This window comes from Salvelinus alpinus, chromosome 23 (assembly GCF_045679555.1).
Source record: "Salvelinus alpinus chromosome 23, SLU_Salpinus.1, whole genome shotgun sequence".
Taxonomy (NCBI): Eukaryota; Metazoa; Chordata; class Actinopteri; order Salmoniformes; family Salmonidae; genus Salvelinus; species Salvelinus alpinus.
The window spans coordinates 10,749,743-10,764,208 of record NC_092108.1 but is presented as its reverse complement, the minus strand read 5'-3'; the positions used below and the strand labels follow the sequence as shown (position 1 = coordinate 10,764,208).

General features: G+C 41.6%; 1 protein-coding gene across 1 annotated transcript; it reads left to right on the top strand.

Moving 5' to 3' along the window:
• The first annotated feature begins 234 nt into the window (after positions 1-234).
• LOC139550237 (pregnancy-specific glycoprotein 22-like) lies at positions 235-12,360 on the top strand. Its single transcript, XM_071360980.1, has 5 exons — positions 235-346; positions 6,668-6,988; positions 7,092-7,370; positions 7,448-7,558; positions 8,757-12,360. The coding sequence occupies exons 1-4, from the start codon at positions 292-294 to the stop codon at positions 7,543-7,545; spliced, it is 753 nt and encodes a 250-aa protein (XP_071217081.1). The 5' UTR covers positions 235-291; the 3' UTR covers positions 7,546-7,558; positions 8,757-12,360.
• The last annotated feature ends 2,106 nt before the right edge of the window (positions 12,361-14,466 follow it).

Genomic DNA, 14,466 nt, shown 5'->3' with positions numbered 1-14,466 from the left:
ATACTTTAATTACACAATAACAAATGTTATATTAACAAAAATGTATTTGTAACATGATAAAAATGCATTCTACCCCGTCTTTGCTTTCACAAATACCTGAGTGTTTTGGAGTGCATATTCAGTTCCTAAATACATAGGTTATCAAGTCATTTCACATGCATGGAACATGTTAAAATTGCAAACAGAATGTGTTAATCTTCCGGTTATGGGTGTAAAAAGCTACTGGAGGAAGTGGAAGTATAGGCCTATGTGACAATACTTCCTCATTTAGGTTTAGTCATTTATCAAAGTATGGCGACCTTGCGTTTCACCGTAGCTATTCTACTAACTCTCCTCCATCAAGCAGGTGAGATCATTTTCTAAGACATCTGTATAGTGAAATTAATTATATTGACTAGACATCTGTCTATAATCTGTTAGTAGATACAGTAAGTAACAGGCATTATCATTTGTGCTGATTACTCTTCCTATAACCAGTCTAATCAGTGTACTGGTTGTCTAACCAGTGGGTGACACTGGAAGTCATATGATCTATTGAAGTGTTGTTTTAAGTCGTGTTGTGATATATTGAACTTTACAAGTAATTGATTAAGACTTTTTAATTGAAAACATGTAATTAACTTTAGGGTAAAGTTTATTGATGTTACTGTCGTTTTAAACATATGTTGAAGCTATAGACTAAAGTAATGAGTAATATAGCAATTTCGGGTTGTGATAGTATACTGTACTACTGTGATAAAAAGTTATAAAAGTGTCAGTTATAGGAAAGTCAGTGACAGGAAACTAAACAACGCCATTTGAAGCATAGAAACTTCTAACTACAGGAACTGCGTAGCTCAACTTGTTTTAGAAATTTCGACCACAAATATATGTGCTGAAAAACGCCCACTCTCTGAGCACCCAAGTTATCTATGCTTTTAGGCAGATTAGGTTGTACTTCCTGAAGTTATACTTCATCAAGTTGCTTTTACTGAATGGTTTCTGAAACTGAAAAGCTGATACACAACATATATATACAAAAGTATCCATTCAAATTTGTGGATTCGGCTATTTCAGCCACACTCGTTGCTGACAGGTGTATAAAATCAAGCATACAGCCTTGCAATCTCCATAGACAAACACGGCAGTAGAATGGCCCTTACTGAAGAGCTCAGTGACTTTCAACATGGCACCGTCATAGGATGCCACCTTTCCAACAAGTCAATATGTAAAATGTCTGCCGTGCTAGAGCTGCCCTGGTTAACTGTCAGTGCTTAGTAACAACGGCTCAGCCGGGAAGTGGTAGGTTACAAAAGCTCACAAAACGGGACCGCCAAGTGCTGAAGCGGGTAAACATTTTCTGTCCTCGGTTGCAACATTCACTACCGAGTTCCAAACTGACTCTGGAAGCAACTTCAGCATAAGAACTGTTCATCGGGAGCTTCATGAAATGGGTTTTTCATGGCCGAGCAGCCACACACAAGCCTAAGATAACCATGCGCAATGCCAAGAGTAGGCTGAAGTGGTGTAAAGCTTGCCACGATTAGACTCTGGAGCAGTGGAAACGTGTTTTCTGGAGTGATGAATCCCGCTTCACCATCTGGCAGTCCGACAGACTAATCTGGGTTTGGCCGATGCCAGGAGAACACTACCTGCCAGAATGCATAGTACCAACTGTAAAGCTTGGTGTAGGAGGAATAATGGTCTGGAGCTGTTTTTCATGGTTCGGGTTAGACCCCTTAGTTCCAGTGAAGGGAAATCTTAACGCTACAGCATACAATGACATTCTAGATGATTATGTGCTTCCAACTTTGTGGCAATAGTTTGGGGAAGACCCTTTCCTGTTTCAGCATGACAATGCCTCCATGCACAAAGTAAGGTCCATTCAGAAATGGTTTGTCGAGATTGGTGTGGAAGACCTTGACTGGCCTGCACAGAGCCCTGACCTCAACCCCATCAAACACCTTTGGGATGAATTGGAACGCCGACTGCGAGCCAGGCCTAATCGCCCAACATCAGTGCGCGACCTCACTAATGTTCTTGTGGCTGAATGGAAGCATGTCCCCGCAGCAATGTTCCAACATAAGAAAAGCCTTCCCAGAAGAGTGGAAGCTGTTATAGCAGCAAAGGGGGGACCAACTCCATATTAATGCCCATGATTTTGGAATGAGATGTTCGATGAGCAGGTGTCCACATACTTTTGGTCATGTAGTGTATGTTGTGTAAGATATACTAGTTATTTATCGTAAAGGTATGTGTAACTACTTTTTTAGCACAGCTGTGCAGCGATCATTGGTACGAGGGTAATATTTCATCCCTCAACTAAAATATAGGCCTAGTCCCAAAACATATCTATAGTTGCTAGCCAAGCCGGCTGACCGAATAGGTTAGGTTGTCAGAGACGGGACTCTCTGTAGTCTTTTTGTTCTATATCTATGGACAAGACCTAGTCGCTCATCTAAATGTTCCGTTGCCATACTGGCTGGCAAAGCTCGTATCCCTTCCTTTCTAGCTAGCCAACTACAGCTAACACAGTCACAGCCAGAATAACAGCAAAGTAGCTGCATTTGCATTTGTTTAAGTTGTTTTCTGGTTACATTTATTTGTACACATCCATAACAATGAGCTAATGATCCGCGATTTCGACCTGGCATAGAAAATGTGCTCGCTCATCAGGACAATGTTGTTCAGAGGAGCTAGCCAACTACACAGTTAAAACAATCACTTCAAACTTAAGCTGGAAACATAGCAAACTAGCAAACTAGCTGCATTTCGTTTGGCCTGTTTTTCTATTGACATTTCTTTGTATATATCCATAAAAATTCTTCTGTTTCATGATTTTGATTGGCTGACAGAAGATCTCTCGTCCTAACACGCTAATCCTCTATGGGACAGTGGAGATCGAATTTCAATATTGAAATAATGTTGAAAATGTCAGACCAAATGTTAGGCTAGAATCAAGGGGAAATAATGTCTAGATTAGTTTTACAGTGGAGATCAAGTTAATGAATTGCCCGGCTGGGCTGATGGGACAGTGGAAGCGCTGTGATTTCTCAGATAGAAAAGAAAACAAGATGCCCATTTTTGCGTCGTAGGCTTAGAATGCCTTAAAACGCATCTTAACCAATCGCAATGCTTGTTTGACCAACCTTTTGTAGAAAATGGGTTAATCATTGAAAAATGTGGCAAATACGGTGTATAGGGAAATTCCAACCCAAACTCCAAAAGATGCAAACAGGTTGTTTTTTTTCAATCAGGAGATTATGTGTCAGCACGTTTGGCTATTTGCAAAAATTATCAATTTGCACATATTCCTTTGGGGAGTTGCATTGTGAGATTCATACACAGTGCATCAGAAAGTATTCAGACCCCAGGATAAAATGGATTAAATAGTATTTTTCTCCTCACAATCTACACAGAATACCCCATAATGACAAAGGAAAAAAAAGGTTCTACATATTTTGGGGGCAATACATAAACTCTGCAAAAAAAGAAACGTCCTCTCACTGTCAACTGCATTTATTTTCAGAAAACTTAACATGTGTAAATATTTGTATGACGATAACAAGATTCAACAACTGAAACATGAACTGAACAAGTTCCACAGACATGTGACTAACAGAAATGGAATAATGTGTCCCTGAACAAAGGGGGGTGGGGGGGGGGGTCAAAATCAAAACTAACAGTCAGTATCTGGTGTGGCCACCAGCTGCATTAAGTACTGCAGTGCATCTCCTCCTCATGGACTGCACCAGATTTGCCAGTTCTTGCTGTGAGATGTTACCCCACTCTTCCACCAAGGCACCTGCAAGTTCCCAGACATTTCTGGGGGGAATGGCCCTAGCCCTCACCCTCCGATCCAACAGGTCCCAGACGTGCTCAATGGGATTGAGATCCAAGCTCTTCGCTGGCCATGGCAGAACACTGACATTCCTGTCTTGCAGGAAATCATGCACAGAACGAGCAGTATGGCTGGTGGCATTGTCATGCTGGAGGGTCATGTCAGGAGGAGCCTGCAGGAATGGTACCACATGAGGGAGGAGGATGTCTTCCCTGTAACGCACAGCATTGAGATTGCCTGCAATGACAACAAGCTCAGTCCGATGATGCTGTGACACACTGCTCCAGACCATGACGGACCCTCCACCTCCAAATCAATCCCACTCCAGAATACAGGTCTTGGTGTAACGCTCATTCCTTCGAAGATAAACGTGATTCCGACCATCACCCCTGGTGAGACAAAACCACGACTCGTCAGTGAAGAGCACTTTTTGCCAGTGCCGTCTGGTCCAGCGACGGTGGGTTTGTGCCCATAGCGATGTTGTTGCCGGTGATGTCTGGTGAGGACCTGCCTTACAACAGGCCTACAAGCCCTCAGTCCAGCCTCTCTCAGCCTATTGCGGACAGTTTGAGCACTGTTGGAGGGATTGTGCGTTCCTGATGTACCTCTGGCAGTTGTTATTGCCATCCTGTACCTGTCCGGCAGGTGTGATGTTCAGATGTACCGATCCTGTGCAGGTGTTGTTACACATGGTCTGCCACTGCGAGGACGAACAGCTGTCCGTCCTGTCTCCCTGTAGCGCTGTCTTGGGTGTCTCACAGAACAGACATTGCAATTTATTGCCCTGGCCACATCTGCAGTCCTCATGCCTCCTTGCAGCATGCTAAGGCACATCCACGCAGATGAGAAGGGACCCTGGGCATCTTTCTTTTGGTGTTTTTCAGAGTCAGTAGAAAGGCCTCTTCAGTGTCCTATGTTTTCAAAACTGTGATCTTAATTGCCTAGCGTCTTTAAGCTGTTAGTGTCTTAACAACCGTTCCACAGGTGCATGTTCATTAATTGTTTATGGTTCATTGAACAAGCATGGGAAACAATATTTAAACCCTTTACAAGGGTTTACAAGGTTTTTTTTGCTGAGTTGATATACAGCTCTGGAAAAAATTAAGAGACCACTGAAAAATTATAAGTTTCTCTGGTTTTGCTATTTATAGGTATGTGTTTGGGCAAAATTACATTTTTTGTTTTATTCTATAAACTACTGACAACGTTTCTCCCAAATTCCAAATCTGCCCGATTCCAGCCTTGCTGAAGCACCCCCAGATCAAACCGATCCTCCACCAAATTTCACAGTGGGTGCGAGACACTGGCTTGAAGACCTCTTCAGGTCTCGCACCCACTGTTAAATTTGGTGGAGGATCGGTTTGATCTGGGGGTGCTTCAGCAAGGCTGGAATCGGGCAGATTTGTCTTTGTGAAGGACGCATGAATCAAGCCACGTATAAGGTTGTCCTGGAAGAAAACTTGCTTCCTTCTGCTCTGACAATGTTCCCCAACTCTGAGGATTGGTTTTAGCAGGACAATGCACCATGCCACACAACCAGGTCAATCAAGGTGTGGATGGAGGACCACCAGATCAAGACCCTGTCATGGCCAACCCAATCTCCAGATCTGAACCCCATTGAAAACCTCTGGAATGTGATCAAGAGGAAGATGGATGGACATAAGCCATCAATCAAAGCCGAGCTGCTTGAATTTTTGCGCCAGGAGTGGTATAAAGTCACCCAACATCAATGTGAAAGACTGGTGGAGAGCATGCCAAGACGCATGAAAGCTGTGATTGAAAATCAGGGTTATTCCACCAAATATTGATTTCAGAACTCTTCCTAAGTTAAAACATTAGAATTGTGTTGTTTAAAAATGAATATGAACTTATTTGCATTATTCGAGGTCTGACAACACTGCAGCTTTTTTGTTATTTTGACCAGTTGTCATTTTCTGCAAATAAATGCTCTAAATGACAATATTTTTATTTGGAATTTGGGAGAAATGTTGTGAGTAGTTTATAGAATAAAAAAAAACATTTTCATTTTACCCAAACACATACCTATAACTAGTAAAACCAGAGAAACTAATAATTTTTGCAGTGGTCTCTGTATATAAAAAAAAGCAAAAAATGAAATATCACATTTACATAAGTATTCAAACCCTTTACTCAGTACTTTGTTGAAGCGCCTTTGGCAGCAATTACAGCCTCGAGTCTTCTTGGGTATGATGCTACAAGCTTGGCACACCTGTATTTGGGGAGTTTCTCCCATTTTTCTATGCAGATCCTCTCAAGCTCTGTCAGGTTGGATGGGGAGGGTCGCTGCCCAGCTTTTCTCAGGTCTCTCCAGAGATGTTCGATCAGGTTCAAGTCCGGGCGCTGCCTGGGCAACTCAAGGACATTCAGAGACTTGTTCCAAAGCCACTCCTGCGTTGTCTTGGCTGTGTGCTTAGGGTCGTTGTCCTGTTGAAAGGTGAACCTTCACCCCAGTCTGAGGTCCTGAGCGCTCTGGAGCAGGTTTTCTTTAATGATCTCTCTGTACTTTGCTCCGTTCATCTTTCCCTCGATCCTGACTAGTCTCCCAGTCTCTGCCGCTGAAAAACATCCACACAGCATGATGCTGCCACCACCATGCTTCACCGTAGGGATGGTGCCAGGTTTCCTCCAGACACTTTGTCATTATGGGTTATTGTGTGTAGATTGATGAGGATTTCATTTATATTTTAGAACAAGGCTGTAACGTAACAAAATCTGGAAAAGTCAAGGGGTCTGAAAACTTTCCAAATGCACTGCCTCATTCATCTATTTGTCTTGCTGGAGTTATTCTTCATCTTTTTTTGTTCTTCTTCTGTCTGTTTATTTCAGTGTCCAGCTCTGAGACCCCTGTGTTTGTGGAGAAGGGACAGGATGTTCGTCTGGATGTCCCGGGATATATGACAGTTAAAGAGAACCTGAAAAGGTTGAATAGTTTTAAGTGGATGTTTAACACATCAGACAATGTAGTAACATACATCCATGAAATCGAGTCACAAGTCACCCCTAAATACCAAGGCAGGGCTGAGTTTATTGAGGGAAACTTCTCTCTTCTGCTGAAGAACCTAAATGAAGGAGACAGTGGATGTTATACTGCAGCAGTGAGTGGGCAAAATAACAAAGATGTTGCAAAGTACCAGATATCAGTTCAAGGTAGGTTTCTTCTTCTCTCTGTTTTTCTGTACAGTGACAGCTATTAGGATAATCCGGTTAATTCAGTCTGTGAAGTTAACCATGTTGGTCTATTTGTTTTCAGAGAGAGTTGAGCCACCAGTCCTGAGAGTGGACTCTGTCTCCGTCAATGCCATCTGTAACGTGACAGTGACCTGCAGAGGTCAGAACACCTCTGTCACCTCCAGCTGTAACAGCGGCACCTGCCTTCAGGTGGGAGGAGAGAGTAGAGGGGCTGAGACCTCCACTGTCCCCCTGCTCTCTGTCTATGTGGCAGGGGGTTCCATCATCTGTAACCACAGCAACCAAGTCAGCTGGGCCAACGACACCAAGGAGATCAAAACTATTTGTGTATCCAAATCTAGTAAGACATGAACCCGTGCACGCATACACACACACACACATAATATGCTTTGTTGACTTTGCGATTGTATTTCCAAGAGCGGGACGAAGCAGACCACAACTACGCTGTCACAGTCCGGATACAAAGTCCTGTCATCATCATCATCTTTGTTGTATGCGCCCTGATTCGTTGGTGAAAGCTAAACAAAGGTAAGCTCACTGTTCCTTCTGTAAGATCGCTCTTATTTCAGAAACATCGTGATATTAATAAAACTATTGTGAATACTGTTGATAACCGTGAACGATTCTGAAGATCTTAGTTTTAAATATTTGTTGTATTTCTATGTGGTTGATTTATTTTATAAACACAGATTATGCTACAGTTGTGGTAAGATAGCCAGTGGTGTAAAGTACCTCAGTAAAAATACTTTAAAGTACTACTAAAGTAGTGTTTTGGGGTATCTGTACTTTACTTTTTATATTTTTGTCAACTTTAACTTTTACTCCACTATGTTCGTAAATAAAATGATGTCCATTCCTATATAAATATATATATAATTTACTCCATACATTTTCCCTGACACCCAAAAGTACTCATTACATTTTGACAAGAAAATTGTCCAATTGACAGACTTATCAAGAGAACACTCCTAGTCGTCTCTACTGCCTCTGATCTGGGGGACTCACCAAACACAAATGCTTTGTTTGTACATTTTGTCTGAGTGTTGGAGTGTGCCTCTGGCTATCCATGAATAAAGAACACAAAAATTGCACCATCTGGTTCGCTTAATATAAAGAATTTTTAAAGATGTTTACTTTTGATACTTAAGTATATTTTAGCTATTCCATTTACTTTTGATACTTAAGTTTATTTAAAACCATATACTTTTAGATTTTTACTCAAGTAGAAATGTATTGGGTGACTTTCACTTTTACTTGAGTCCTTTTCTATTAAGGTACACTATATATACAAAAGTATGTGGACATCCCTTCAAATTAGTGGTTTCAGCTATTTCAGCCACACGCATTGCTAACAGGTGTATAAAATCAAGCATACAGCCATGCATTCTCCATAGACAAACATTGCCAGTAGAATGGCCTTACCGAAGAGCTCAGTGACTTTCAACGTGGCACCGTCATAGGATGTCACCATTCCTAGAGAAAAGCCTTCCCAGATATTTAAACTTCACTGTGTCATTGTTGATGACATACAGTAAAACAAAAATTGCAGCTAATGAAAAATGTATAAATTCTAAATTAATGAATTAATATTGCTATATTATAGAGCATTTAACTACTGAGAAATATTAAATGTATTGATTTAATGTCATTACAGACCTTGTTTTATACCTGGGTTACCATTCATAAATTCATAGCGAAGTTGTTACTGAATGTCTTTATTCTCCAGAATCCAAGTAACAGTCTCCAGGTCCAGCATCACAGGTCTCCAGGTCCAGCATCACCCACCATCTACAGTGAGATGGGACATCCCCACACCCAGCCTGGTAACCACCCAACCATGGTGGGAGACCACCGTCCCCAGCCTGGTAACCACCCCACAATAGTCGGAGACCACCACCTGAGAACCACCCCACCATAGTCAGAGACCACCACCCCCAGCCTGAGAACCACCCCACCACAGTCAGAGACCACCATCCCTAGCCTGGTAACCACCCTACCATGGTGGGAGACCACCGTCCCTAGCCTGGTAACCACCCTACCATGGTGGGCGACCACCACCCCCAGCCTGAGAACCACCCCACCGTGGTTGAAGACCAGCCTCCACCTGAGGACCTCCCCACCGTGGTTGAAGACCAGCCTCCACCTGAGGACCTCCCCACCGCGGTTGAAGACCAGCCTCCACCTGAGGACCTCCCCACCGTGGTTGAAGACCAGCCTCCACCTGAGGACCTCCCCACCGTGGTTGAAGACCAGCCTCCACCTTAGGACCTCCCCACCGTGGTTGAAGACCAGCCTCCACCTTAGGACCTCCCCACCGTGGTTGAAGACCAGCCTCCACCTGAGGACCTCCCCACCGTGGTTGGAGACCAGCCTCCACCTTAGGACCTCCCCACCGTGGTTGAAGACCAGCCTCCACCTGAGGACCTCCCCACCGTGGTTGGAGACCAGCCTCCACCTGAGGGAACTCCCCATGGCCCCCAAGACCTCCATGCCTGAGAGTTTATATGCTGTGGTGGGGAAAAAGACTAGTAAACAATCATCTGGAATTTTAACATCGGGATTCTATATATATGCACCTTTTAACCTTTGTCCCCACATTCACGGAGACAGCATTCAATTCGGCTCAATTGGAAATTAACTTTAAATGTGCTTAGCTGACAGAGCGTGATCAGATTGAATGCTGGCCTAAGGCCTGGATTCAATCCGGAATGTAGAATATCCGTACTATTGTGTGATTGAAATTTAACGGCAATGTACCTGCGTTTGTAGCAAGGCCTGAATAGCCCAGGTGTGATATGGTTTGTCAAGAAAGCAGCATGACAAAAATATAATGCCAAGTTTTCGAACTACCGTTATATTCTTTGAGAAGATATATAAAGCAATCTGAGCATTTGAACAACACCATAAATACACCCTTTTCACACAAAAAACAAACAAATCACCACTGCTGCATATGCTGCCACAGTTTTGAACAGATTAGATTACACTAGTTAATACAAGTTACCAGCTCACAAACTAATGTTGAGTGCAGCAGGGTCAGGGATAACGCTAACATCACGTAGATGCAATAAGTGATTTAAAAAAAATCTAACTGAGGATAGCTAGCTAACAATGTCACAAAGCATGATGCGTTAGCCAGTTAAAGTTCATTCTGAAATAACTTCATATTTCTGAGTTAGTCAGATATAAGATTAGAAAGACTTGACATTGGCATGGGAGCTAGCTCGCAAGATACCAGCTAGCTAGCTGCTTATCAAAGGTTGAGAACTGGTTAATTTGACCAACAATTACTGTAGCTGGCTAACTAATTAGATCATGCTTTGTGATACACCCAGTTCAATGCTGTTTTAGTCCACACAACATGTCGCCCTGACACCTGCAGTAGAACTTGACAAACGCAGTGGAAAACATTAAAATTGGCATTTCTGTCATACCAAAAGGTCCTTTGACTCTTGTTGGATGTAGTTGTCCGGATTATCAGGTCCCAGGCTCCCATGACTGTTATGATTATTTATTTACAAGTTCATTACAATTTCCTTTTCGCTTTAGTGCTACCTGAGAGAGCAGATAAAGTCACGTGCAGAAATAACCCTTCTGGCATAAGGGTCCGTGCTATCCGGTATCCTTGGGATGTCTCTACACCATTATAGTTGAAATTTAAAATGGTTAAGATAAGGGTTAGTTTAGCTTTATAGTTATGTTAAAGTTAGTGTAGGGGTTAAGGTTAAGGTTAGGTTTAGGGTAGGGATGTCCCAAGGATTCCGGATAGTACTGACCCTGGCACAAGAGATTCACTGGGAGGAGGAGACTTGGGCAGACCCAGAAGTTCTAAATGCACATTTGAGAACCCCAGGAAGATCCATTTACTTTGTGCTATTATAATTTATGCTATGAAATTCTGCGATTTCATTGGGTCAGTTCACCCTCATAGCAAATAGCTACAACACAACCATGCAATATTTGCAGGCCTGTGTGCCCACAGAGACAGAGGCAGATGCTGCTGGCAGTCACTGGGGAGTAGAGTGGGAAGTTACGGACAGCTTGTTTTGAACAATATATTTTTTAAACAGGAAAATTTACACATTTACCACGCTTTCATGAGCATTTAAATCATAATCCATAAGTTGTATAACATACATTATATGAAAAAAATATTGATTTTTCACCAATAACATTACATTTGTCTTACCAATAACAAGAGGGACGGCACCCCTAATGGGCGAGCGGCAGACTGCATTCACGGTAAATACTGCATATGTCGGCTCAATTTGAAATTGCCTTAACATTTCTATTGTGATATAACGCGGAAGTGACTCTTCTTATCAACTGTATGCAAGAATTTCCTCTGTTTTGTCTTAGGAATTCAAAATGTTCTGTGTTGATCTTGCCAACCCCCATTGTCTCACCTCCTATTGGTCAACAACTCAGAATTTGAATCCAAACAACTCAGATGCTTATAAAGGGGTCTTACATTCCTACATTCCTACATTCCTACACATCAAGTCAGGAACACAAGAGGTTCCTGACTTGATGTGGTGAGAGACCTCTCTCTGACCATGCTTACAATAATGCCTTATAATGCTTGTTAACGCTTTGTACTGTATGTGAATCCATACATTTTGCATAGTAATTAAATACACTTGTATTTAGAATTCCATTCTCATAAATGTCTTTATTGCCTAATACAGTAACTGTACTATAGTCTCTTGCATATTGCTAATCATCTTTATGGAGTCAGATAAACAATGTAATAGGTGTCGTAACGTGACTATCATTAAATGTGAAGACTGTTATATTATCAAATCTCTGTGTAATTATTCCTTATGTGATTAAACTAATCATGTAAACCTTGATTAACTAGGAAGTCGGGGGACTACGGGAAAGTGTTTAAAGAGTCTCTATGTCCTGAATTAACTCTTCAGATATTTTCAAATCTTATCGATTACTGTCTTCTATTAATGTATTTTTACCTCATCAGTCTCATTCCTGAACGCCGTAAACCCTTGGATATCTGCATGAACCCTAGCATAAATCATGAATCAGCAATATACAAATTGGCTTAATTATTTATTTACTAACTAACTAACCAATCACAGAATTACATAAACACACACAGTAGGACATACATTGGTTACTAACATGACACAAAGAAAAGTCCCTAGTGGATGAAACCGATATGACGGCTTGGTAGACAAAGGAAAGGGGTGAGGACAGCTCAAGAGCGGGAAACTCAGAGTTGATAACTACACTCATATGAATGCTAATAATTTGAACATGAACAACCACTACTTTGAAAATAAATTGCAATTTATATATTTACAATAATCATATTTACTAGTGTATGCCTTTGTTGTCTCTCTCTTTGGTCGCCGGTCCATCTGCTGGATAGATTGCCAACAGAAAGTCTCTGGTTTGTCCACCAGAGATCAAAATCTTTCGTAGTTGTAGCTTGTTATAATGGATACGTCAGAGTACCATTCGGAAATGTTATTGAGAATGGATCTTTCAGAGTACCATTGTTCTTAGATCAGATGTGTTTACCAGACTAAAGTACTTAAACAGCTGCAGCCTGAATAATTGGTCTTTAGTTTGTAGATTTATTTGCCATTTCAACGTGGGAACTCCCGTCCCTTCGTTTTTGACGAATGTAAATTTGGTCAGGAGTCCTTTATAAGCACTCGCGTTGGAGGGCGGTTCCGTCCCTTTTGTCCCAATGTCTGTGCTCATGTGGGCGTGGTTACTGACTGGGTAAAACTTTACATGAAAGACAATTCTCATTTAGGAGGCTACAATCACATTTCATCTTCTCACAAATAGTTTTATATTTAATCATATTATTTCCACAACATTTAGATGTAAATCTGACAAATACATTGTGAAAGCTACAATGTTTCCGTTATAGCGTCTTTAATGATATCACCACACAGTAAATGTTGGACATGACTATTGTTTAAATACCCATGGACCATTCCAACAGGTTGGAATACAGAAATATTGTTACATTATTCAACCTTTCTAGGTTACCGTACTGTAAAGTCTTTCTCTGTGTTAACAAAGGGATTCTAAACTTTCATTTTGGGGAAAGAAGTTTCGGTATTTACGACCGTTATAAAACAGCCCACTTCCCGCTCTGCGAGAGAGAGAGCGCGCTGTAAAGCGGACCCACTCTAACCTGTGAACGCTGCGTGTAACACATCCGGTATCAGGATAAATAAAAAGCAAGGTCTGCTAACTTTCTTTAATTATGTTTAATTACCGCAAACAATGAATGGCAAATGCAATTTTCGTATATACGGGTTCGCTGTATCACCACGCAGGGTAAACAGGGAACTGGCAGGAAGTACGTAAACAGCTGTTCTTATACCGTGATGACGTAGTTCCAACGCGTCTGTTGGCCTATCACAGTAGAGGCTGAGAGCGGTTTAGACTTTGCTCAGCCTATCACCGTTACTCAGACTGGTCCCCTTCTTTCAGATGTCCGCATCTGGTCGTTGCGTAGATTAGATCCGTCTTGTGTCTGTCGATTCTACATTGAAACAGTTCCTAATATGGTATTGTCCAGTAATCTAACCTCCTGGTTGGCCTAGAGAGATGCACCCCTCCCCTCTCCAGACTGACCACAGCTTTTATGGCCTGTGTTGGTCAGTCCTTACACACCTATCTGTATTGTTTGTGTGTGTGTGTAACAAAACAATATTCATCTTCAAACAATATGCTAACAGGCTATAGTGCATAAACATAAATCCTAACAAACCTGATCCTTCAGATCTTCACAGGAGAGTCATGACATAGGCTAATTGCTTGTCTTATTACGAGTCATATGAGGTATATATAATATACTGTATATGCACATAAAAATATTACTGCCCACTACAAGAAATGGTGACCCCAACGTGATCTATCATTAGGAAGTTGTGGATTATATTGATAACTTTGGAGGGACAGTAAGTACAATATTTATGGATACTTTGGACTAAATGGGAGTTTATTCCATTAGATTCCCTGATATATAATGAATATGTAGCTTACATGACGGAGAATATACAAGCAATTTATATTTTTGAGTTAGAATAGAATTGTATTAAAGGAGAATTTCCCCCTTGGGGAATCTGGGCTTGTTTTTATCGTGTCTGAGGCATTTTTAGGACAGTGAGATTTGTTTCACACATAATTTCCCAGGAAGAAGGCAGGACAGGGCTTCATTCGCTGAATGATACACCCTATGAGGGTTTCTGGTGTATTGAGGGGGGGGGGCAAGATCAAAAAATATATGTAGTCCTGCTTTGTGGCATTTCGCAATGTCTCTATTGTACACTGTTCGCACTATAAGTTTTTGTGGGTGTAGATATGGTTGGCCTTGTTCGATAATGTAAGGATCAACGCTGGAGACGAGAAGCAAGTACAGGGAGTGAACATTTACTGGAAAACAGACATCA